Source organism: Tasmannia lanceolata, unplaced genomic scaffold, assembly GCF_043159265.1.
Source record: "Tasmannia lanceolata isolate RefF3 unplaced genomic scaffold, GAP_Taslan_0.1 ptg000024l, whole genome shotgun sequence".
Classification (NCBI taxonomy): domain Eukaryota; kingdom Viridiplantae; phylum Streptophyta; class Magnoliopsida; order Canellales; family Winteraceae; genus Tasmannia; species Tasmannia lanceolata.
Genome location: NW_027518701.1, coordinates 1,862,716 through 1,889,521, shown reverse-complemented (window position 1 = coordinate 1,889,521; position 26,806 = coordinate 1,862,716). Strand labels below are relative to the sequence as shown.

The 26,806-nt window shown below is 39.6% G+C and overlaps 1 protein-coding gene across 1 annotated transcript; it reads right to left on the bottom strand.

The window, feature by feature from the left end:
- Window positions 1–111: 111 nt before the first annotated feature.
- LOC143857341 (heat shock 70 kDa protein, mitochondrial-like) lies at window positions 112–26,692 on the bottom strand. The gene is made up of 6 exons (XM_077367773.1): window positions 26,537–26,692; window positions 4,311–4,384; window positions 4,113–4,191; window positions 3,475–4,041; window positions 2,451–3,071; window positions 112–1,033 (listed from the first exon to the last, which is right to left on the bottom strand). The coding sequence occupies exons 1-6, from the start codon at window positions 26,606–26,608 to the stop codon at window positions 410–412; spliced, it is 2,037 nt and encodes a 678-aa protein (XP_077223888.1). The 5' UTR covers window positions 26,609–26,692; the 3' UTR covers window positions 112–409.
- Between the last annotated feature and the right edge of the window lie 114 nt (window positions 26,693–26,806).

Genomic DNA, 26,806 nt, shown 5'->3' with positions numbered 1-26,806 from the left:
AGTGAATGGCTGATTTTTTTTTTCGCTGATTTTCAGAGACGCTTTAGTAGGAGCTGAGGAGAGAAACTCCTGGCCGAATATTAAGAATTCAAAAAAGCTTAAAGAAGGAAATTAAAAGACAAAAATATGGTAATGTCTTCTCAACCAAAAAGATGTCAACAGGGGCCACTCAAGAAACTGGCTTTGTTTCCCATGTCTCTCTGATTACCTTTATGCACTTCCATCTCTCAAAAGAGTTTCATAAAATCTGTAGAATTCTCAGAGCTAAGGTTCTACTAAAACTTCAAAAAGATTTAAGTACAAAACTTCAAATCTTACACTGTAACATTTAACAAATTAAGACAATTAGGATATCAACTTCCAAATTCCCACGAATCACTCTTTAAGGACCATATCACTTGTCAGCCTTCTACTTCTTCACCTCTTCATAGTCTGCTTCTGGGGGTTGGTCACCACCCTGGGACCCACCAGAGGCCGACCCACCGGACCCACTCCCCGACATATGCTGCCCAATCTTCGAAACAGCTTTATTTGCGGCATCGAGCTTAGCCTTGATCTCTTCAACATTCTCTCCGGCCATGGCCGTCCTTAGATCGACCACTGCCGACTCAATTTCAGATGCAACCTCTGCCGGAATCTTCTCCCTGTATTCACCCAAGCTCTTCTCTATGCTGTAGATTGTAGTGTCAGCACTGTTCTTGATATCAATCAGAGCTTTCCTCTCCTGGTCTCTCTGTGAGTGCAATTCAGCCTCCCTAACCATCTTCTCGATCTCGTCCTCGGAGAGTCCTCCGGATGACCGGATTGTGATCTGTTGCTCTTTTCCGGTGGACTTGTCTTTGGCCGACACGGTCACGATTCCATTGGCGTCAATGTCGAATGTGACCTCAATTTGGGGGAGACCTCTGGGTGCGGGTGGAATGCCCACGAGCTCAAACTCACCTAGGAGCTTGTTGTCAGATGCCATTTCACGCTCACCTTGGAGTACCCGAACACCGACTTGAGTCTGGTTGTCGGCTGCAGTTGAGAATACCTGATCATAGACATGGATATCAGGGATAAAAATTAAATAACAGGTTAAAAAGCAACGATAATCAAAGCCAACAAAGGGTCTGCATTTAGTTATGAAATCTATAATCATATAAATAGTGCCAATGATTCATTTGATACCTCATAATTTCTAATAATGATGATAATGCCTGTGAGAATTCTTTACGGGAAATGATATTTCTTGGTTGTCTTTTCTCAGAAAATGAAGTTATTTTCAAAGAAAAGGAAACTGAAGAGGGTGGAAAAGATAGGAAAGGGGATGGAAATATCAGTTCCATTCTTTAATACAAACAATACTGGCACGGCAACTCAACTCACCAACTGTGATTCTCTGTAGCCATAGAACTATTTGAAGTCATCTTGAAACCAGATGCCTCATTTCCATTCACCTCAAGCTAAACATATCTTGCTATATGAATAATGGGATTTGCTAGGGACTATCGCAAAAGGCATTTCACGTACCGACATATCTTGCTATATGAATAATGGGATTTGCTAGGGACTATCGCAAAAGGCATTTCACGCACCGACATATCTTGCTATATGAATAATGGGATTTGCTAGGGACTATCACAAAAGCCATTTCACGTACCGGCTGTTGCATGAGAGAACAGCCACATAGGATGAACTAAATGAATAAGACAAAAAGTAAGCCTATGTGGCTGCTCTCATGCAACAGCCGGTCCGGGAAATGCCTTTTGTGATGGTCCCTAGCAAATACCATAAATAATAGAGATTGTTTCACCATGTTGCACATCGTGTTGTGACTAAGCGCTTCACCCAGAAATCAGCCTTTCACTTCTTCGTGAAGGGCTTGGATTAAAAAACATGTTTTTAGTGAGATTAATCCCAGCCCTTCACAAAAAGTGAAAGGCTGATTTCGGGCGAAGCATTTAGTCGTGAAGGAGATGAAACAACTTCATAAATAATAATTGATTCCGTAACCCATTGCATCAAAACTTTCTGTGCAAGTGATTTGTTTTCTAAATGTGGGACAGTTTCAGGTGATGATGATCTGCATCCTTGGCAACAACTGGATTTTTTTGTGCAAGTGATTACAATGGATCATTCCTCTAATATTAAATAGGTAATAATGCAATTAAAGAGAAACATGGGTACTTTGGTCAAATGAGGGTAATATGATGATGAGTAGTCAGTTCTATAACCAGTTATGAACTTATATTTTTCAAATAATTAAACAACGTTTTTCTTCTTGAAGAGGAAAAATCCAAGGTTTCACTCACACACCAAGCACAGTCCTTTTTTTCAGCAGGGGTATGGAATAAGTTAGAAAGCCACACATCTCATCACCGTACAATCAGGTGACGGAAAGAAAATGTGGTGTGCAAGTGAAAATCTGGATCATAGCCTTTTACTTTTGGTTGAAACTGTGGACTAACCTGACTCTTCTTTGTGGGAATGGTCGTGTTCCTGTTGATCAACCTGGTGAAGATACCTCCCAGAGTCTCGATACCGAGTGAAAGAGGAGTGACATCCAAAAGAAGCAACTCCTTAACGTCTCCACGGAGAATGCCACCCTGGATTGCAGCTCCCATCGCAACAGCCTCATCCGGATTCACTCCTTTGCTTGGACTCTTACCGAAGATCTCAGCAACAATTTCTTGAACTTTCGGAACTCGGGTCATCCCCCCGACAAGAAGAACCTCATCCACTTCCTTGAGAGATATGCCAGCATCCTTCAAACAGCTCTTACATGGATTTCTAGTCCTCTCAATCAAGTTGTTCACCAAAGTCTCAAACTTTGATCTTGTCAGAGTGATATTCAAATGTTTTGCTCCTGATGCATCAGCAGTTATAAATGGCAGGTTGATCTCTGTTTGGGTTGTAGAAGAGAGTTCAATCTTAGCTTTCTCGGCTGCTTCCCGAAGCCTTTGGAGTGCCAGTTTGTCCTTTGAAAGATCAATCGCCTCAGTTCTCTTGAACTCACTCACTAAAAACTCCAACAGGGCATTATCAAAATCCTCACCACCCAAGAAAGTGTCACCATTGGTCGCTTTAACCTGCAGGAGATGTAATTAGGTGAGAGGTTTCATCCAGATTAAGGATGTATCTATGTCAGAAACATCGTTCACGGGAATTTCTCGGCAAGGGAAATCTGAGGATATATTAAAGTTTTTTATTTTTTTCAGGTCTATATAGGGAAAAACAATAAAAAAATTATTTTAAAATATATAAATATATAAAATTTAAGAAAAAATATAAAATAAAAAATCATAAAAATATCAAGATATTATCGTGATATGGTATGATAAAAATGAAACTATCGCTACATTTTTTTAAACCTCAGGATTTTATCATTTTATCAAAATGTCAGGATAAAAACGCGATATTTTGAAAATACCGGAGATATTTGGGACATAGGGATGTATGAACAGTTTTAATAAGAACAAGTAAAATGCTTACTTCAAAGACCCCATTGGAGATTTCTAGGATTGAGACATCAAAAGTTCCACCACCAAGATCAAACACAGCTATAAGGCCCTCCTTGTTATTCAACCCATAAGAAAGTGCAGCGGCAGTTGGCTCATTGATGATTCGCTGCACATCCAAACCTGCAATCCTCCCTGCGTCCTTTGTTGCCTGTCTCTGAGCGTCATTGAAATATGCCGGAACAGTAATTACAGCTTTTGAAACAGACTTTCCAAGATAAGACTCAGCAGTTTCTTTCATCTTTGTCAAAATAAAGGCACCAATCTGGCTCGGTGAATATTTTTGTCCATTAGCTTCAACCCATGCATCTCCGTTGGGAGCCTTGACGATCTTGTAGGGAACCATTTTCATTTCTTTCTGTGTTTGTGGGTCCTCAAAACGCCTTCCAATCAGACGCTTTGTCCCAAAAACTGTGTTTGTTGGGTTGGTGACAGCCTGGCGCTTTGCCGGAGTTCCCACAAGCAGTTCTCCCTTCTGGTTGAAGGCAACCACAGATGGTGTGGTCCGGGCTCCCTCAGAATTCTCAATTACTTTTGCACTCTGCATATAATATTAGACTTATTAGTAGTAATACTGTGACAAATAACGACATCAGATGTCAGACAACTAACCTTTCCTTCCATTACTGACACACATGAGTTTGTGGTACCCAAATCAATCCCAATAACATCATTGCCCGCAGGTTTTGAGCTGGATCAAAATATTTGGAAAATCATTGTTCTCAGATAAGAAAGAAACATGGGGATTTTTAAGAGTTCGAAAAGCAGTCACAAGGCAAAGCAGAATAGAATATTTTGATCAACATGTACCTAAATGGTCTTGTCAAACTTGCCAATTTGTGGCCCAAAGGAGAAGCCCATGGCATCCTTGCACTGCTAGTCACCTGCATGAGCAATCCACGATAAAGAAGACAAGCTTTATTGGGGTGATTTGCACAATTATATGTTCACTCTCAATAGTATCTTCACATCAGTTTTAGAAGAGGAATCCAAACAATAATTGGAGTAACTGTTAGGGATTCTCTTAATTTTAGCAAAGGTATCTGAGCTGAAAAGAAAATGATGGAAAGTACCTCATCAAAACCGTGCACAGCAATATTCTGAAGATTGAAATCAGACCATAAAATCATATGAGATAACTCCTAATTTATATAAAGTTGCTGAACACCTTATTTAATTTATATAAAATTTCTGAATAACTTATTTGATTTTATGTACTTTTTGAAACATAGAGCAAAAAAGAATACAGCATTAAAAATAAAAAGGCCTGGGGATGAGATGACCGACACAAACAATAACAAGTCAAACAACTACTAAGAGGGAATGCATATTGATGCAGGTGTGCATCTACGCCGTTCGAAGGCAGAGCACATCACATCCATGATCGGACTACTACGGACCATTAGATTGCCAAACCAACTCCCCAGATCGACGACTAATCTCAATCTCAAGACTATAGCGAAGGAATACCTTGTGCACCGATCGTCCCAGATCGCCCGTAGATCAGAACAGGGAAAAGATCAACAACCCACATTGATCAGCATGCTTCAAGAGTCCTAAATTAGCTTTATTTTCTTTATTAAATATTTTTGGGATTTTTTTAAGTTTGCCTAATTTTTTTAAGTTTGCCTAATTCAAGAGTCCTAAAAGATCAACAACCCACATTGATCAGCATGCTTCGAGAGTCCTAAAAAACAACATGCTCCAAGTTAGTTGACAGCCAGTCCTTTATACCTATGTCACAAATATCTCCGATATTTTCAAAATATAGCGTTTTTATCACGAGATTTTGATAAAACGACAAAATCCCAAGATTTTAAAAATATAGCGATATTTCCGTTTTTATCATAAAATATCCCGATAATATCACGAGATTATCCCAATATTTTTAAGATATTTTTATTTTATATTTTTTTCTTAAATTTAATATTTTTAAATAATTTTATTTTTACCATTAATTTCCCAATAAAAACCCAAAAACAAATAATAAAAACTAATATATCCCGAGATTTTCCCTTGCCGAGAAATTCCCGAGAACGACATTTGTGACATAGTTATGCAGCACCGTGAAGAAAAATTGAGGAAGGGGGAGAGAAATAGACGAAAGGGGAGAAAATTAGAAGAATAAGGGAAGAAAAGACGAAAATAACCAGAAGAATAGACGAATATAGGGAGAGAAGAGAAGAAGAAAACCAGAATTAGAGGAAGAAAAATCTTTATTTTTATTTTTTTGAATGGTTAGAAGAATCTTTATTCAATATCAATAATCATCAAAGTTACAAAATAAGCTGTAAAGAGGCCTATAAATAGGCAATTAACAACCTAAAAGATAGAAACCTACTAAAATAAGAATTCCTAAAACAATAAACTTCTCAATTCTAAATAAAATCATAGAAACTAATAACATGGAAATAAAAATACGAGAAAGTAAATAATACGGAAATAGATCTTAATATATGCATCATTCTCCCCCGCTTGAAAAAGAACTCGCCTTCAAGTTCTAGTCCACCTGAGTCAAAGATGTAAAAAATCCACTGAAGTAATAGAACGCGTAGTCCGACGGAGGCAATCATGATGTCTAACGCTCGAGACAATCCGGAGAAGCATCTGCAAGGTTGGCAGAAGAAGAGGGAAGAAAGTGTCCATGTAGACTCATGCGAACAGAATCTGCGCTGGAGAAGTAAACTAGCTGGAAAGATCGCAACGTACTCCTCCTGGATCGGCAAAACAGCTATGGGCAGTATCAATCCATGATCAGCATCAAGATGGTCATCATGTGTACTGAAATCGGCGGGCTCAACCTCCATAATCATCTTGATTGGTGCATCTCCTGGAGATAGCAATGATCAGCTCGTGCTGTGTATGCTCTGGTAATGTCTCAACGATCTAATCACTCGGCTCGGACTCAAGCAATGGATCAGCCTCACGTGGATCTGCCACAATATTTGCCTCAGAAGATTAAAAGATGGCTCGCTGGATGCTCGGCAATCGGTGCGGCAGAAATCCCGGAATCGTCATCCTCAGAAAGCAACGGAGTCTCTGGCTCTGGATCGTCCATCTCAGATTCTAAATCTGAATCTGATGGAATCAAAGGCTCAACATCGATGATCTCATCAATACTAGCATCGGGCTCCGTAAGAATATCATCAACAAGTGGTACGGGGGAAGAAGTAGTGAAGTGGCTCTGCAAATCCGACTCACGCATGTGACGCTCTTGAAATCTAGTGGCTGCTGCAATTTCGTCGACTCGTGCACGTCGGGCTGCGGCTTTTCGTTCACAACGAGCAGCTTCTTCTCGTCGAGCAACTGCTTCACGCATCAATTGTTTTTCATACCGATATGCTATTATTGCATAAATACCCATAAACTCATCACGGACATTCTCCCATTGACAAAATAGAGAACTGCGATGACGGTCCGTGATTCGACGTATCCATAACCTCTGGGCTTGTCGTCGTACAGTTTCACTGGCTCGGTAGACGGTAGCTCGGTGATCATAACCGTAGTACTCATGATATCCTCAAGAGCATTGATCCACCGCAAACATGCATTCTCATAATAACTATAGTGAGTGCGGCCTTCGAAATATTGATCGTCGTAGCCGTTAAAATATGGAACATATGGTGGAGCCATTGGGATCAGCGTCAAAAATTGAAATCAACTGTATGATCTATCTGGCATGTTGAAATAAGCACAACGTCTGTTGCGGATCTGAAATCAGACGAGTGAAAACTGATGATCGAAAGAAGGGGCGCGATCAATGGCTGAGATGAGTCCTGAAACTGTGCTGAAGACTGTTGTCCGCTGCTGAAAATAGGCTGGATGCGCTCTAAAAGTTGTCACGAACAACTTTCGTGTTGAAGTCGAGGGCCAATTTTAAGCAGAAATTGCCCAAATGAGGAGAGAGAAAGAGTGTGAGAAAAGGTTCTTTTTCTGTTTTCTTTGTTGTTGTTTTTTTTGAGGGGGTGTCTAAAGGTAAAATAGAAGGGGTTAAATAGTGTACCTTAAATGAGAAAGGGGTGCCTAGAGGAAGTAGGGGGTATGTGTAGAGAATCTAGAGTTAATAGAAAGAATAGGGTGTTGGACATTGAACCGAATTAGAAAGACTCTAATTAAAAAGCATTTAGTGGGTGTTGGACACGTAACATACCACTTGGATAACAATTACTGCTAAGAATGAGAATAAAGTTGAGATAACTTGCCTTTTTTAAATATTGCTTCTCTAGCAAGTTACCCCTTTTCTATATGTTACTATTAAAGAGACACCCTTTTTGTTTCTAACTTTATGTATCTTGACTTAGGAGGAGTGGAGGACACGTGAGTTGCCTTTTTTGTATTTTGTGATAATAACTTGCTGGGCAAGTCCAATAAAGTTGTCTAAAATATTAAAAAAAAGACTTACCTGTGTGACCCACCTTCACCGGATATATACAAGATACCAAATAAAAGCTACCAAATAAAGAGACTTCCTCCTTTTGTTAACTCGCTGATTTACTTTCCTCAATTTTATGGAAACAATAAGAGTTACTTTCCTGATCAAGCACGGCAATAGGAAGACCAACAACAGCAAGGTCACCCCAGAAGTGGCGGTTTCTGGTTTGATGTGGTCGGCTCACAAAGAGAGGGGGATAAAGGTAGGTTTTTCAAGGCTGGAGGTAGGTGGCTGCAAGGATGGGACCAAGTAGGGCCAAAGATGATCAGATCGGTAATACGGCTGAAGGTTCTTGGTGGCTTAAATTATAGGACACACGATGGTTTTCAAAAGGCTGAAATCATGGACTGAAGTAACTTGGGAAAGGGCTGCTGAGATTGAAAATCAAGGGCTTATGGATGAAATGACTGTGTGTTTACCGAAGAGGAAATAGGGACTAGGGTTGAAGTTCTAGGTCACGGATGAACAGTGGCGTAAAATCAGTTGGAAGAGGGCTGTTTTGGGCTTGTCACCAATGGGCTGAAAGGGGTGAAAGAAACAAGGGTTAAGCGGAAATATGGTGGCATACCTTGAAGGAGTTTCGAGATTAATTTCTGCAACTTGGATCATTTGCTTTGATACCAAATTGATGCAGCACCGTGAAGAAAAATTGAGGAAATGGGAGAGAAATAGACGAAAGGGGAGAGAATTAGAAGAATAGGGGAAGAAAAGACGAAAATAACCAGAAGAATAGACGAATTTAGGGAGAGAAGAGAAGAAATCAGAAGAGAGAAGAAGAAAACCAGAATTAGAGAGAAAAGAATCTTTATTCAATATCAACAGGGGTGTAAACGAGCCGAGCCGAGCCTGGCCAGGCTCAGCTCGGCTCGTTAAGTTCAAAAACTCGGCTCAGCTCGTTAAGCTCAAAAGCTCGGCTCGGGCTCGAACCAGGCTCGCGAGCCTTACCGAGCTCGGGTTATATGAAGTTCACACCCCTCATCTTCCCTGGACAGCCCTACTAGTGTAATTTGACTACTTTTTTTACACTATGGGGGGTGGTCCTAGTAACAAATGGGGTTCCAAAAATGAAGTGACATATTTTGCCCCCCCCCTTTCACTCCCTGGACAACCCTTTTAATGTATATATTAATATATAATATATATATTTAAATATATTAAATTCTTAACGAGCCGAGCCTGGCCTAAATCGGGCTCAGCTCGTTAAGCTTAACGAGCCTGGCGAGCCGGCTCGGCTCAGCTCGTTAAGGATTCGAGCCGAGCTTTTTTCGAGCCGAGCTCGAGCAAGCTTCCGAGCCCGAGCCAAAATTGACACCCTTTAATATCAATAATCATCAAAGTTACAAAACAAGCTGTAAAGAGGCCTATAAATAGGCAATTAACAACCTAAAAGATAGAAACCTACTAAAATAAGAATTCCTAAAACACTAAACTTCCTAATTCTAAATAACATGGAAATAAAAATACGAGAAAGTAAATAATACGCAAATAGATCCTAATATCTGCATCACATAGTGATGTAGGACCGGGAAGAGAAATATAAGAAATAGGAGAGAAAGAGTGGGAGAAGAGAAGAAAGAGGAGAGAAGTAGAAGAAGATTAGAAGAAGAGGAGAAGAGAGGGAAGAATAGAAGAAGAGAAGTAGAAGATTAGAAGAGAATAGAAGAAGGAATCTGAGAGAAGAAGAGAAGAAATTAGAGGGAGGAGAAGAAACCTGTAGAGGGGAGAGACATCAATCTTTATTCAATAATCATCAAAATTCACAATAAAGCTATAAAGAGGCCTATAAATAGGCAATTAACAACCTAAAAGATAGAAATCTACTAAAATAAGAATTCCTAAAAGGCTAAACTTCATAATTCTAAATAACATGGAAAATAAAAGCTTAAAAACTAAATAACATGGAAAATAAATGCCTAGAAATCCTAATGGGCAAATATGCCACTTATTGCCCTACGATCTGCACCACATAGCTTTAGACCGCCCCCAACCACAGCATTATTATCCAATTGTTGTTGACGTGAACTAGCCCCAAAAGCTGTTACAAACCAGCCCGTAAACATCACCTCAAAACCAGCCCTTCATCCCCTTTTCTATTACCCGTAAGTCCCTACATATTTCTATCATTTGACCGACACTTCGAATTTATTGCCGACTCACGTGTCCTGCCGTGTCCTACACGACACGAGTGTCCACACGTGTAGACACTCCTTTGGACAGTTTTACTTGTATTGCTGTAAGTGTTAGACTTAATGTGGGTGTGTGGACATGTTTTTGCACCGTGTCAAGTGTGACATTCTGTTTTTTTATTGAATATTGTGTTTACCTCATTTAGACAACTCGTATCCATGTCCAAACTGGACACACGAATCCATATCCACAAATCATGATAACATATACTTTCTATTTTCGCTGTGTCCCCGTTTCTAAAGTTAGGGGGTTTGCAATGTCCGACACTCCGCATCCGTGTACAGAAATCATAGCATATTTCTTATCTTTGACCAACCCAAACCTCACTGAAACTCCCCTCTTCTTTAACTGATCAAGCCTGAATTCTCTTTATTGCTTCCTTTCTTGCCATAACCGAATTACACCATGTTTCTTGATTTTCTTTAATCATCAAACATACTTCCCTTCATAATAGAATCTCATCATCTATGTTATCTTTAACCTCCCAACCATTTTTTCTTCCAATAAATGGCAACCATTTCTTTTTATCTTTAACCTCCCAACCATTTTTTGTACCATTCAAAAAAAAAACCAGCCACCCTTCATCTTCTTGATTTTCTTTAATCATCAAACATACTTCCCTTCATAATAGAATCTCATCATCTTTGTTATCTTTAACCTGCAAACCATTTTTTCTTCCAATAAATGGCAACCATTTCTTGTTATCTTTAACCTCATAACCATTTTTTGTACCATTCAAAAAAAAAACCCACCACCCTTCATCTTCTTGATTCTTGAAATCCAGCAATCAACCAACAACCCTTCTGTTTCCATTCTTGCTCAACCACCATAACCAATTATTGATATCTTTTAACCACCCCCGGAACGATTCTTAAAACCAATTCAAGAATTCCATGATACACCCCTTCCACCTTAATGAACATACTTTAGCTCACCCATAGGATTCCCTACACAAACACCTTCCTCCATTAAAGAGGATACTTTAGCTTCAAGTGCCATTTTCAACTGCCCCTTCAACACTTTCACATTCCCTTTTCAACATTTTTCACAACCCTTTCCTTCCAATTTACGAGTCTTTTCCTCCCCTTTTCCTTTTTATTCCTCCTTTAATCCTTAGTAAAGCTTCTCCTATACCTACTCAACGTCATATGGTATCGGAGCTTCCGCTGCCACACGGGCCACGCCTACTCTACGTCACATATCCAATGCAAAGTCCTAGCCGATCTACACCTCTCACCAAGGTATCCGCCATGCAAGTGGCAATTTTTTGGATATGTCCGAAGGAGGGTGCCAACTGCCAACTCTTTACTAAGATCAATCAATGTTTCAACACATGGATGCAGGCCAAAACGCACACACGGGAAATCCGAGCTGGCTTGGCTCCAATATACTCATGTGACTCAGCCAACTCAAGTAGGTCATAAAAACAACAAAAAAGAGTGAAAAGGGGGGAACTATGAACTTCTAATTTACTAAATTGAAAGAATGTATGTTGTCAAATAGTTATTACAGTGAGTATTACAGTGAGTATCTGAACATGGATTAACTTTAAAAGTGCTAGCTACCAATAAGGCTTTAAGGGGTTAGGGTTTCACAGCTGTAAGAAAAGAAAAAAAGCAAGAGAGGAGGGAGAAAAAAGGCGGCGAAGAATGATAGTGGCAAACTCTTTTCTTTCTTGAGGGGTGATGAAGGAAGGCGAAAAGGGTTTTTTTCTTATGGGTAAGTTGGGCTTTGGCAAGACCCCTACCAGAATATTAATAAAAATACAGAGTTACAATCTTTGGTATTGGGTTCCATTAGAGTCTTTGAGTCCAAAATCACGAAGGGAAGAGGGCAATATTCTCCCCTTTGCAAGGAAAATGTGTTTCCTAAGAGGAAATCCGCAGCTTACTTCGCTTTTCTCCATATTAGGGGGCGACAAAGTTACAAAACCTTAGCTGACAAAGGGAGATGATGGGGGCTAACAAAGTCACAAAACTGAGAAATCTAGCTTCCAAATTTACCAGAGCGTGGCAATGAATAAGAAGATTTATGGAAATGCATATGAAAAAAGTTGTTGAGGCTGAACTTTTTTTAAAGGGTAAGCCTGGGTTTGGCTGGAAGCCGACAAGTGTATTAAAAAAAAAATGAATGAATCTAGATATGAAATTAGGGAAAATTGAAGATGTAAACAAGAAATAGACTCGCGAGCACTGTATAAACAAAAATAAAAAGGGAAAGAGGAATTGGGCTTGACGATGAGTACACTAATTTTTTATTTTGTAAATCTAATGCATGTATCGTTCTTCATATTTGTTTTCAAACGGGGAAGCCAATTGATGCAAATAAGACTTGTCTTTGGCCCTAACTGATTGATGCAAATACGACTTCTCTTTGGCCCTAGCTCTTGGAATTGTTCCTGGATGTTTATAGAGCAGCTTCTGATAAAGAGGCTTTTGTTGGTGTTTGTTTTGACCGCATTAGGGGTGTTCTTGTATGGTCCCCGGTCTTCAGGAGGAATTTCTTTGATAGGGAGTCGGCATCCCGTTTTCTTAAGCTTCTTGATGGGTGTTACATTAAGAGGAAAGGTGTGGATAAAAGAATATGGACTGCAGAATCTTCGGATATCTTCTCTGTCAAATCTTTGTATTTTATCTTGGTGCCTGGTGGTGTATCCTCTATCTCAGCCAAGGTATGGAAATTTCAATGCCCCCCTAGAGTTTGTATCTTCGGTCGGGCAGTATGTCGCGATCGGATTCAAACGATTAACTTTCTACGAAAGCATGGTATGTTGCTCATTGACCATTGCCCCCTATGCTTGAAGGATGGGGAATCTGTGGGTCATCTTTTCATGCGTTGCTCCTTCACTCGTCAGCTATGGAGCTTCATATTTTCGAGGTTTGGTATAGCTTGGGTCTTTCCATCATCTATTCCGAATTTGGTAAATCAATGGGGTTTTGTGCCTTGGAGGAAGAAAGGAAAAATATTATAGAATATTTGTTTGCTTGCGACGTGGTGAGTGATTTGGAAAGAGAGAAACTCTAGAGTTTTTGAGGGGATATCCAAATCTCCGTATTGGCTTTACATAAAAATTATTGCACTATTCGATAACTTGGGCAAGATGTCATTCGTCTTTCCGTTTTGTATCAGCCTTTGACCTATGGGAGGGGTCTAGGGAAGTTTGTTTTAGTAGGGGATAATAGGCCTGGGATTGCTCAACGGTGGGAGCCGCCTTCTTGTGGAATGCTTAAAATGAATTTTGATGGTTCGAGTCTTGGAAACCCGGGACCGCCGGGTTTGGAGATGTGTTTCGTAATGATTGTGGTGGAGTTGTGTAGGCCTATTCTGGCCCTCTGGGGATATGTGATGCTTCGGAGACTGAAGTGAAGGCGGCTTATCAAGGTATCAACAGGATTGAGAGAGCATGGATAAAACTATTGTGGAGGGTGATTCACTCAATGTGATTCGGTGGTTAAGTAGGGCGGTGTTGCCTCCATGGAGATTTTCTTCTATTTTTTATGAAGTAGAAGATTTAATCTAGGGTTCGAGTATCATGTTTAATCATGTGCGGAGGTCCGCTAATGGGGAGGCGGATGGTTTGCTAGGGGTGGAGTTAGTCGCTCGGACTTGGAGTGGTTTGATTTTCTCCCTCCGTGAGAATTATTTTGTAATTTTTCTTTCTTTTTTTATTCCTGTATATTCGGGTGTGGTCCATCTCGGTCCTGTCTCTTCTTTTAATGATATATTTTCGCCATTTCAAAAAAAAAAAAAACATATACTGTTTGCATCTTTAAACCTAACTTATGTTCTAGCTCAAGACTAGGAAACTCAAATTAACATTGAGCATCCTTGTTTTATATTTCTGTTTCCAATTTCTATTAAAGATTTACAGTGAACACAACCCATGATATGACAAAATTCTTATTCACGACTGTCAAACAAAGCATGGTTGGAGAGAGAGAGAGAGAGAGAGATTATCACTTATTCAATACATATAGGCAAGTAGGGATTGAGCCTCTAGCTCAATGGGTCGGAGATTCGATCCCAAGCTTCCCTAACCGAAAACGGCAAGTAGTTAAATATCTTCCACAATATGCATCTGCTATAAGAGCTCCCAAGAAAGGCATGAGATAAGAATTTACCACTCAAGTACTAATGCCTGCTGTGAGGAATTGCCTGAAAGCAGGCAAACGAAATACTCTTAATATGTCATATGTCTGAGGCATTCCTACAAACATATGGCATGGAATAAAAATAGATATCATCTGTAGAAGACGTTTCCTGGACACTCTATGTAGTATGCTTTGGACTGTTTCCACTGGAATCCAACATGACCAGAGTCCTCGGTAGCTCAGGGTTGATCTCATCACAATAATAGAATTGAAAATTTCAGAACCTCTGGCCAGAGTCCCCAGTAGTTCAGATCGAGCAAACCCAAAACAACATTGAAGAAGCTATGAAGGACACGATTCAATCTGAGAGAGAGAGAGAGAGAGAGAGAGAGAGAGAGAACGACACACAGAGAAACTAAGTTGGAAATTTCTCCACTGAAATCAACTGCTGAAAGCTAACAACAACTCAATCTAAAATCTTTCGGTCAGCCCCAAAATTCTTCCCTCGTGAAACCGCCACAAAATCCCAAATGCACTTATGAAACAACCTATCTCACCCCCAAATCAACCCTAAGCATAAAAAAAATACTAACTCTAGGATATGCCCAACAAATTTCTAGCCTAAAACTACAGTAAGATGCCAAAGTCAACACCAAATGAGGAAAACCAAGCCCATTTTTCTCACACAATGAAAAATAAAACCCCCGGGTAGTTTCTTTTTCTGGAAGCACCTTTTGTTTAATCGTCGTGAGAAGCTGGACGGGCTTGGACAAGAGGCTAGTTGTGACCAGAAGGAGCGACCATTGCACAGAGAGATATTGAAGAGGAGAGCAGCAATAGAGAGAGAGAGAGAGGGGGGTAGATGAGAGCTGACAGGGGATGACAAGCGGTCGGCGGTCGGAAATCGGGAATCGGCCGACAGTGTTCTGTTTTTTATTTCTTTTAAGAGAGAGACATGCGAGACTGACGAAAGGGGTAGGGGTATTTAGAAAGATGTCATATAGTTATCCAGATAAAACGATCCGTCGTTTCTGTTCTGAGAGGGAAATGACTATATTGTGTTTCTTTCTAAATGTTTCTAGAAAGAAAAAAAAGTGAAGAAAAAAGATTCCAGTTTATATGCCAAACATGATTCTTAGAACTTTATGATCTTAAAATCGGAAAAAAAAAACATTTAAAACGTTTCTGTTGAACATTGCCAAACACATACTTATCATGTTATTCAAGAGATAATTAAGAATTTTAAAGTACGGCTATAAGAGTTGGGTCAGGGTTTTTTTTCTTTAAACCCGACCCGACCTAAGATTTGGCCAGGTTTTTCAACTTGAAAACAGACCCAACCCAAGACCCATGATTTTTTAACCCGACCCAGAGTATTTTGAGTTGGGTCGATGTGGGTCCGACCAAAGTTAAAACCTTCACAAAAACATGTCAGTTTCGGATGAAAATTTCGGAAGAAATTCTGTAAAATCATAGAAACATATGAAAACATATGCAAATGATGGACATTTAAGATGAAACTTCATGGACTGTTAGAATGAGCACAAATACAGACTACAAAATCGTCATATAAGCAAAAGCACCACCCATAATGGTATAAAATTGAATACCCAGTTGGATGCATTGTCATGCATGTATGATAATTCAGTAAATACTAATACTACATTTCACTCGTATTTGATACAAGTATTTATACATAAGACATAAACCACATTTCATATAAATATAATTATATAACACATACTGGTATGGTATACCACTAATAAACTTACAATTTTTGGCTTCAATGTGCGTTTCGATTTCAGTATGCATTTCGGTGAGGATAGAAACATAAACACTAGTCATTTCACGACGGTTTTAATAGAAAATTAAAACCACAAGTACAATTCACACTACATCTTTTTTTGTTAATAAATTGAATTTAACTTGATCATATCTTCATATTCTTGTAAGAAGATAGTCATGACCTTTGATTCTCATGTTACGAAGATACCAAAAACTATTATCAAAAGTGCATTGATGTTAACAATGGTTGTTATTTTTCTTTTTTTAACAATGCTTGTTATTGATATTCATTATTTCCTTTTTGGATCTCTCCACATCTGGACAAATAGAATGAAAGGTCCATTTCAAACCAAACCATATAAGCTTACAATTGATTCATTGCCATCTCTCTTTTCAATGATAGTCACTCACTATTTATGCTTTGGCATTCTGAGCATCTGGACATATATAGACTAGGAGGTCCCTTTCAAGCCAGACCAAATAAATTTTTATTTTTTTTTGAAATATTAATATATTGATAGAAAGAACCGAGAAGGTTCACAAAATACAAAGAAAAGGAAAAAGAAAGTACAATTTACGGAGGGAGATAATCAAACCACTCTAAACTAGCCCTGCTAACTCTAGATTTGTCGAGGGAATCAGATTCTCCATTTGCCGATCTCGGAATATGAGTGAAAACTGCAGCCGAATCAGAAACATAATCAGAGATCTCATCCATAATACTGAGAAATCTCCATGGCGGCGGAGCAGAACCCGAAAGCCACTTTACCACATTTGTCGAGTCCCCTTCTACTATCACCTTGTCCAGGATGAGATTATCTAAATGTAATATTCCGGAAAAAGCCGCTTTTACTTCCGCATCAGAAGAATCGCTTATACCGATTGGACCGGAAAAAGCCCAAATCACTTCACCTCTATCATTCCTAAGAAGACCACCAATTCCAGCTGCACCCGGATTCCCAAAAGAAGCACCATCAAAATTTAGCTTGAAAAGACCAACGGGAGGAAGAGCCCACTTTTGAATCACCTTTGATTTAAACGACACCTCATTGCATATGATATGCCAACCCTCTCACAAATCATAGGCAAAAACCGCACAGAAAAGATGAGAACTTTTCGCCCAGAGAATAGCCAGGGCAATAATCTTCAAATATAGACCATAGGAAGATTTTGCCTTTCCATTAAAGATTCTCTCGTTACGCTCTTTCCAAATGGACCACCAGACTGCCAATAAACAAATTTTCCAAAGAACCTTGCCTTTTTTCTTCCAAGGAACAAAATCCCAGCTTTCAAGAACTTGTTCAGTAGAGTACGGAAAGACCCACGGAATACCGAATCTCATCAAAATCAAACTCCAAACTTCGCGAACATAACTACAATGATTCATCGATCACGATCTCAATGCTCCACAAATCATGGTTATCTCCATTGACGAAAAGAATTAAAGGCACCAACCACTAGCTCTTGCTGTTGATTTGTAGTATCCTGACCTAAAAACCTTCATATCCTCATTGTCATTCTTCACAACAACACTTCATCCCCAATTTTTATTTTGAAATAAACATTTAGATATGAAATTTTGTTTAGGCATTTTGAATTTCCACAAATTCATTTAACATGAGCTAATAGCCAACAATATTAACAAACAATAGTCTTCTTATTTATGTGGGCCAAAGACCAATTTATGTCCTTCACTATCTAATAACTGAATCGTGGAGTTATCATTACTTCCTGGCATTTAATACGGGGTAAAAACATACCATACAATAAAACTAATACAGGGAAAAACCCTAGCTCTGAAGCACGGGTACTCTTCCGGGGGTCCCGTACCCGTACCCCACACGTATGGGGTGCGGGTACATTCGGGTACGCCCCGGGTACGTACCGGGTACGCACCCTATATTTAAAAAAAAAAAAACCCAAGTTTTAAGTCTGGGTACGTGTCGGGTGCGCACCCACGCGTACCCGACACGTTTGGTGGGTTTTTTAAGAAAAGGGGGCTGTTTTAGCAACTTAAGGGGTGTGGTTATAACATATGGGGGGGGGGGGTGTTTATAAAAACAAATAAAGGGGAAAAACCCCGATCATTTCTCTCCCTCTCTCAAACCCTAAACCCTCTTCTCCGACGAGATTTCCTCCACTCCGGCGAGCTCCCTCCCCTCCGGCAAACCTTAACGGTAATCCTCACTCCCTCTCACCTCTCTCTCTCTCTATGATTCTCTCTCTCTGTCTCCGTCTCTCTCTCTCCGTCTCTCTCTCTCAGCCTCTCTCTCTCTCCGTCTCTCTCTCTCAGCCTCTCTCTGTTACTCTCTCTCTCTCTCTCAGCCTCTCTCTCTGTTTCCATCTCTCTCCATGACTCTCTCTCTCTCTCGACCTCTCTCTCTCTCTCTCTCTCTCTCTCTCTCTCTCAGCCTCTCTCTCTCTCTCTCTCTCTCTGTATCTCTGTCTCTCTTTTTTTTTGGGGATTTTGTGAATCTGTTTTTTTGGGGATTTTGTAAATCGATTTTGAGTCCAAAAACAGATTATTGGGCCCTCTTTCTTTTGGATTTTGAGGACAGATTGTGAGTCCAAAGTAGATTTTTGGACTCACAATCTATTGAGTCTAATTTTGAGTCCAAGAATCAGCTTCGGACTCACAATATGTTCTCAAAATCCGAAACAAACAGGGCGTAAATGCTATTTTTGGTGCAATAATCTATTGGATTCAAAACTAATTGTTTGTCTATTTGTTTTTTGGGTGCAATAATCTATTTTTGGGGTGTAATACCTGTTGAGAGTCCAAAACTGATTATTGGATTCAAAATTTTGTTTAATTTTGAGTCCAATAATCTGTTTGGAGCTCACATTTAGGCCCTGTTCATTTGATATTTTTATACTGTGATAGTCTGTTCATTGTTCATTGAATAGATATTTTATTATATATCTATTCAATAATTTGTTGTATATTTTATTCCAATAATCTGTTCATTGTTCTTTTAATAGATTTAAGAATGTCTTCATCCGGTGCTAGTGTGACACCTTCTACCGATGAAGATGTCTCGAAGCCTTTGTGGAAGCATGTGTCGAGATTTGATAAAGATCCTAAAGGTGGAGGGAATGTGAAGTGGCAGTGCAATTATTGTCAGAAGAATTTTAGTAGCTCGTACACAAGGGTTAGGGCACACTTATTAAAGATAGCCGGACAAGGAATCAGAGCATGTCCTAAAGTGAAGACGAGTGATCTAGTTGCTATGCAAAGGATGGAGGAAGAGGCCAAGGAGATTATGAAGCAAAATACTCCCAAGAAAGTGCCATTGCCGCCATCGTCGAGTACTGGATCATTGGGTTGCACAAGTATGTTTGTGGCTCCAAGTTATGATTTGAAGAAGAGAAAGACAATTGGAAATGTGAGTGCACTTGAAAAAGCTTTCAACATTGTGGCCCGTGATCAACTACATGCCGAGATTGCTAGGATGTTTTACTCCGGTGGCTTGCCCTTTCACCTAGCAAGAAACCCATACTATGCTATTTCCTACACTTTTACCACCAATAATGCACTTTCGGATTATTTGCCTCCGGGGTACAACTTGCTTAGGACAACTCTACTTCAAAGAGAGAGGGCTAATATTGATAGGTTGTTGCAACCTATTAGAGACACGTGGAGGGAGAAAGGCGTGAGCATTGTTAGTGATGGATAGAGCGACTCACAGAGGAGGCCTCTCATTAACTTCATGGCGGTATCGGAAGGTAGAGCTATGTTTCTTAAGGCGATAGATTGTTCGAGGGAGACAAAAGACAAGCATTTCATTGCTAACTTATTGAAGGAAGTCATTAATGAGGTTGGACATGATAAGGTTGTCCAGGTAGTTACCGATAATGCTCCAAATTGCAAGGCGGCCGGACAACTTGTTGAAGCTCAATTTCCTTCCATATTTTGGACCCCGTGTGTGGTGCACACACTCAATCTTGCTTTGAAGAACATTTGTGCGGCAAAGAATGTGGAAGTAAATCAAATTGTCTATAGAGAATGTGGTTGGATCTCGGATATTGCGGGAGATGTCATGCTAGTGAAGAATTTCATCATGAATCATTCGATGAGATTGGCCATATTCAACGACTTCAATAGTTTGAAGTTGCTTTCCGTTGCCGAGACTCGCTTTGCGAGTGTTATTGTGATGCTTAAGCGATTTAAACTCTTAAAGCAAGGTCTACAAGGTCTATAATCGATGGTGATTAGTGACAAATGGAATTGCTATCGAGATGATGATGTAGGAAAAGCAAAGTTTGTGAAAGAGAAGGTGTTGGATGACATTTGGTGGGATTATATCGATTACATACTCTCTTTTACATCTCCTATGTATGACATGCTAAGAGAGTGTGACACGGATAAGCCTTGTCTTCATTTGGTTTATGATATGTGGAACACGATGATTGAGAAAGTGAAGACGGCAATCTATAGGAAGGAAGTAAAGAGAAAAGAAGAAGAGTCTAGCTTTTATGAAGTGGTGCAAGAAATTCTTTTTGATCGTTGGAACAAGAGCAACACTTCGCTTCATTGCTTGGCTCATTCATTGAATCCAAGGTACTTGCGCCCGTGGACCGAAGAGATCCGGCGGAGGATCATCGAGTTGATCAAAAACTTTCCGAGATCGAGAGCCAGATGACGAACATCATGTCGATGGTGTCACAATTGGTGTACGCAAAAGAGGCATCAGTCTCACAGGCTAGTCCTGAACCCATGACCTATACGAAAGAGGTGGAAGTCGAGAAGATATGGATGACACCTCATGTAGAGATTTTCTATTGGTGTGAAAATACTTGGAATATATTCACCTAGACAAGGGGAACTCCCATGCGCCTTTTTTGTAGGAAGGGACATCCCATACACCTATTTACAGGGAGGACATACACGCCAACCTCATTCAGGGAATGATTTAAGATCTTATTTTATAGGATTTGAATTCCTAAAAGCGAGGGCTACACTATACCTAACAAAGTGTACATGAGTAGTTCCTAGTTTGCTTTTTTTATTTGAATAGATGTAGCTCCTAGTATGCTAGGCAACTATAATATCTTCATGGGAAATATCTAAGAGAGAGAGAGAGAGGAGTTTGTGAAGAAGCCCCATGCTTCTCCAAAACACCTATTTCATAGGAAATACTCCCCCCTACGAAATTTTAATGGAAGGAGATCTCTCACATGGAGAAAATTTAGCAACCCCCTACAAATAGTAGGATGAATTGTGCAAATTGGAAAAGGCCTATGATAGGGTGGAATGGGATTGTTTGGATTACTTGCTTGGAAGAATGGGATTTAGGAGTCGGTGGAGAGCATGGATGGAGAGTTGTGTATCTTCTGCCTGGTTCTCAATTCTGATTAATGGGTCCCCTAAAGAATTTTTTAAGTCATAGCGAGGACTTAGGCAGGAAGATCCTCTATCCCCCTTCCTTTTTGTCATCATGGCTGAGACCCTAAGTAGATTGATCTCTAGAGGGATTGGGATGGGATTATTCAATGGTTTTAAAATTGGGAATGATCAAGTAGAAGTGTCTCATCTTCAATTTGAAAATGATACCCTTCTTTTTCGTGCAACGGCTGTGAATCAACTGATGAATTTGAAATCTTCCCTTAGATGTTATGAGCTGATTACTAGGCAGAGATCTAATTTCAGCAAGTCTAGGTTGTATGCCCTAAACATCCCTAAGGCCAAGGCTCTTGATCTGGCGGGGATCTTAGGTTGTCAGTTAGATTGTCTGCCCTCTACCTACTTGGGCCTTCCTCTGAGGGTAGGAAGACCAAATAAAGATTTGTGGGATCCTGTCATTGAAAGAATAGAAAGGAGATTGGGGACTTGGAAAAGGAATCTTGTCTCTAGCGGGGGAAGACTTGTTTTGGTTAAGGCGGTCTTGGACAATATTCCCATAATATTTTGTCTCTTTTTAAACACCCTGTCAGTGTAATACTTCGTATTGATCAAATACAGCGGAGATTCTCATGAGGAGGCACTGAAGAGAAGAAGGGTATTTCCTTGGTGAACTGGAAAAAATTATGTCTTCCTACTAAGAATGGTGGTTTAGGTATATTAGAAGTGTGAAAGAATTTAACCACGCCCTGTTGGGAAAGTGGTTATGAAGGTTTGGGGAGGAACAATCGCATTTGTGGGTAAAGGTGATTGGGAGTAAATATGGTTGCAAACCGGGGGAGTGGGAATCAAACAACCTTTTTAATAAACATGGATTGACCGTGTGGCGCGATATATTGAAAATGCCTCACATTTTTAACAGGAGTATTAAATTTCGGGTCTATTATGGGGAATGTATTAAATTTTGGAGTGATGTGTGGTGTGCTTGTGAGCCTGTTATTAAATTGTTCCCAGATTTATATGTTGTTGCTTCTGAGAAAGAGGCTTTTGTCAGTGACTGCTTTGTTCGCAGCCAGGGTAGCTTAGATTGGTCTCCTAGGTTTAAAAGAGAAATTTCTTTGACAGGGAGTTGGATTGTATTCTTTTTTCTTAAGCTTTTAGATGGGTGCTATATTAAGAGGAATGGGTTGGATAAGAGAGTATGGACTGCGGAATTCTCTAGTATTTTTCTGTTAAATCCTTCTATTTTCTCTTAGTGCCTTGCCGTGCATCCTCTATCTCAGCCAAGGTATGGAAAATTCCTTGCCCGCCTACAGTTCCTTTCTTCGGGTGGGCGGAATGTTGAGATCAGATTCAAGCGATTAACTTTCTTCGGAATCGTGGTATGATGCTTGTTGACCATTGCCCCCTATGCTTGGAAGATGGTGATTATGTGGGTCATCTCTTCATGCATTGCTCTTTTCCCGTCAAATATGAAGTTTCATATCTCAGAGATTTGGTATTTGTTGGGTTTTTCCATTTACTATTTCAGAATTGATGCATCATTGGGTCTTTGTGCCGTGGAAAAAGAAAGGCGAACTGTTGTGGAGTATTTGCCTTCTTGCGACTTGGTGGGTGATTTGGAAAGAGAGAAATTCTAGAGTATTTGACGTGAAAGCGGTATATCAAGGTATCAAAAGGCTTGATAGAGTATGGATTGTATTATAGTGAAGGGTGATGCACTTAATGTGATTAGATGGTTGCGTGGATCGGTGTTGCCACCTTGGAGATTTTCTTCTATTTTTGATGAAATAGACGATCTAATCTCGGGTTCTTCTATTAGCTTTAATCATGTGAGGAGATTTGCTAATGGGGAAGAGGACTCTTTGGCTAGGGGTGGGGTTAGCCGTTTGGAGTTAGAGTGGTTTGACTTCCTCCTTAAGAGTCTTCTTGTTATCTTTGTATTTGTTTTTGTTTTTTGAAATGGGTTATCTTTGTATTTGTATTGTCTCTTTGTATTCTTTGGGGGGGTCCATCTCGGCCCTCTTCTTTCTTAATGAATTCAATTTGCCATTTCAAAAAACAAATGGTAGGATGAATTGTAAGTAGACGATTATTCCTTCAACTTCAGTTTTTCTATTAAGGAAAAGTCACTTGGGGTAGTGGACGATTACCCCCAACTCCCATATCTTCTTTTGTTATTCTTTGCTCAGGTGTGCCTACTTCACATACAATATTAGGCATTATCCTTGTACAAGCAAAGGCAGTAAAATATTAGGCATTCAAGTTGGGTTCGTTTGGAGAGGAAACCTACACCTGAGTTTGGATAAATCCCGAGCTGCAAATCGGCCGACAAAATTAATCAAGTTTCACTCTTAATATAATGGTCAAATGTAACAACGTGGAACTATAGAGATTAAATACTGAAAATTGCACATCAATGAAAAAAAAAGGTGTTCCAATATGTTTTTCTTGGATGGAAAGTAAGGACAGGATGAGGCGTTGGGATAGAGGGATAAAGGTATGGGGCATATATCTGATCGAATTCCAAATTTTTGGGGATGATGGTCTCACTACTACAGCTCCCAAAGGGACAGATAGGCTATGTTGGTCTCTGAGTTCCCAGTTGGTACAAAGGAAGGATAGATAGAAACTAGACCAACCACCAATCCTACGAGAAAGTGCTCATTGCCTACCATGATTTGTTGTAGTTGGTCTGAACTTGCACAAGAATATCCTGCATGTTGAGAACTTCTTCTGGCTAATAAGGCAGTGGAAGAGCATTTCGAATCCAGAATGTTGTGCTAATAAAGATCGCGGGAACTTATATTAACCGAGACGTTAGAGATTTGGTGCTACTTATGAGCATTTTTAAGCCACGTAGTGCCACTTTTGTATTACCATGACCGGAGAGGATGCTGGCAGCTGAAAATGTCCATGTAATCGTGGAATTGCTGATTTTGGAGCCTTCAATGGAGGTCATGCTTGACGACGATGAAAAGGCAGTCTCAAGTAGCTCCATGCCTGTATGGAAAGAGTCAAAGGCGGCCAGTGGAAGCTTAAATGGCATGTACAGACTCCAGAGGGACCAAGTAGAAATGGCATCGGAGGAATAAGGTAGGGATAGATATCTGCCGAGCACCTCACAACCTTCGTGATGTAGTGGCTTTCAAATCAATGTATATTCTCACTGGGTGGCCACAAAGGGATTGCAGCAAATGAAATCAAAGGCAGAAACATGAATCACTAAGGGTCAGATTGTTGCCTTGGTGCCAGCTATTACGATAAGCATTCTTGTGGACCTTGAGGGATTCACGCATATGTTCCATCAATGGTGTGAGAAGAGTGCCTTAACAGTCTAGATCATTGAACAATATTTGTGTCAAGTTTTGTATATTTCGATGATTGAATTTCTTGAAGCTCTGGAGAGGATGCTGGCAGCTAAAAATGTCCATGTAATCATGAAATTACCGATTTTGGGGCCTTCAATGGAGGTCATGCTTGATGAAGATGAAGAGGTAGTCTCAAGTAGCTTGGTGCCTGTATGGAAAGAGTCGAAGGCGGCAAGTGGGAGCTTAAATGGCATGTCCAGAGTGATTAAGTGGAAATGGCATTGGAGGAATCAGGTAGAGATAGATATCTACCGAGCACCTCACAACCTTCGTGATGTAATGTATATTCTCACTGGGTGGCCATAAAGGGATTGAGGCAAATGAAATCAACGGCAGAAACATGAATCACTAAGGGTCAGATTGTTGCCTTGGTGCCAGCTATTACGATAAGATTTCTTGTGGATCTTGAGAGATTCAAGCATATATTCCATCAATGGTGTGAGAAGAGTGCCTTAACAGTCTAGATCATTGTACAATATTTGTGTCAAGTTTTGTATATTTCGATGATTGAATTTCTTGAAGCTCTGGTGGCCTAATTTCAACCTATACTATTTATGTGTCATCACCGGATCCCAAGATACAAAGGACGGAGAACCCACCTGATATCTTGTCTTGCCTATCCCTTAGGAGCTTTAGAAGTCAATCCATCATCCCTCCCTCAGAAGAACAGGGTAACGGACCAATTTGTGTCCTTCAATATCTTCTAACGGAAGCATAGAGTTATCATTAAGGACAACCATGAAATTTAGCATGGGGCAAAATACTTGGTACCAAATTTGTTATAAGACCCACTGCGAACTACAAACCAATCTACCAAACTAATTAAGGTCATTACTCTTAATTTAATGGTCGAATGGAACAAAGTCAAATTATACAAGTTAAATTGACCGATAGTCTGGCATAACAACGGGAAAACAAAGAAGAAAGAAATCATTCTAATGTTCCGTAAGCTATATTTCCATGGACTATAATTTCCATGTTCTTAAAATCACAACAGCTGAATAAAGCAAAGATATGTTGAATAAAAAATCATTTTCCAAGTGAGTCTCAAATACGATGGAAACAAAAAAAGGCTACCAAGTAAAGTAACAAATCCTTAACATTCAATATACATATAAACACAAGCCAACTAGGAGCATGCTACCGCCTGGAAACCTCAACCTATTTGTAAATTGTAAGTTTACTAAAATTAGAGAAAAATCTATGTTGCATCGGTATGGCTACGAGTGTCGGAATCTGACATGGGTATCGAGTGTCGGATTCAACAAACCTCAAAAAGAAAATTTCATGGTTTCAACAAAATATTTTAATCAATTGTCAAATTTTAATTATAGCAAGTAATATTAATAGGTTAAGTATAAATAATGTTTTAATTTCACATAAAAAATTTACTATTAGGATGGATAAAACTCAAAACATGCGATAATTATAAAGTTGCGGTACTAGAATTAAAAACAAATAAAAGTGACCTAGGAGTGTCACCATAAATCCTAAAGTATTGGAATCCGAGACGTGATTGACACGGATACTTTGCACATTTAGAAGAATGTCTCATTATCTTTAAATTACACTCTGATAAAATGATTAATATATGCCGACTTATACAAAGAAAATTGAGATTTATAAAAGAAAAACAATCATATCAGTTTCTACAAAAACGATCCTTACGATTTTCACATAAAAACAACCAGATTTCCCAACATTCATTCATTTCCCAATCAACAATCATAGCAACTCGCCAAATTATTCAACAAATTTTGATAAACCCTAGAAGATCGGTACAGAAACACAACAAATATGAGAGCGGAATCAAGAATTTAAGAACTTACGGATTTGTAAGCGGATAGAGAAGAAGTGAGATCTGGGCGTCTTAGAGCTCTAAGCAACACCGAAGTCGCCATGTTCGTGATTTTTTAGAGATAAAAAAACAAACAAGGTTTTGAGTTGTGGAAGCGTAGGGTTTTGAGGGGTTTTCGCAAATGCCTGCTTATTCGGTAAAAATTGAAAATTACCGGCACGTACCGGTCCTCTAGACTTGTTGACGGTGTAGCTTGGCTTTGGTCAAATTACGCTTATGCCCCAATTCGGCTACCTACCTA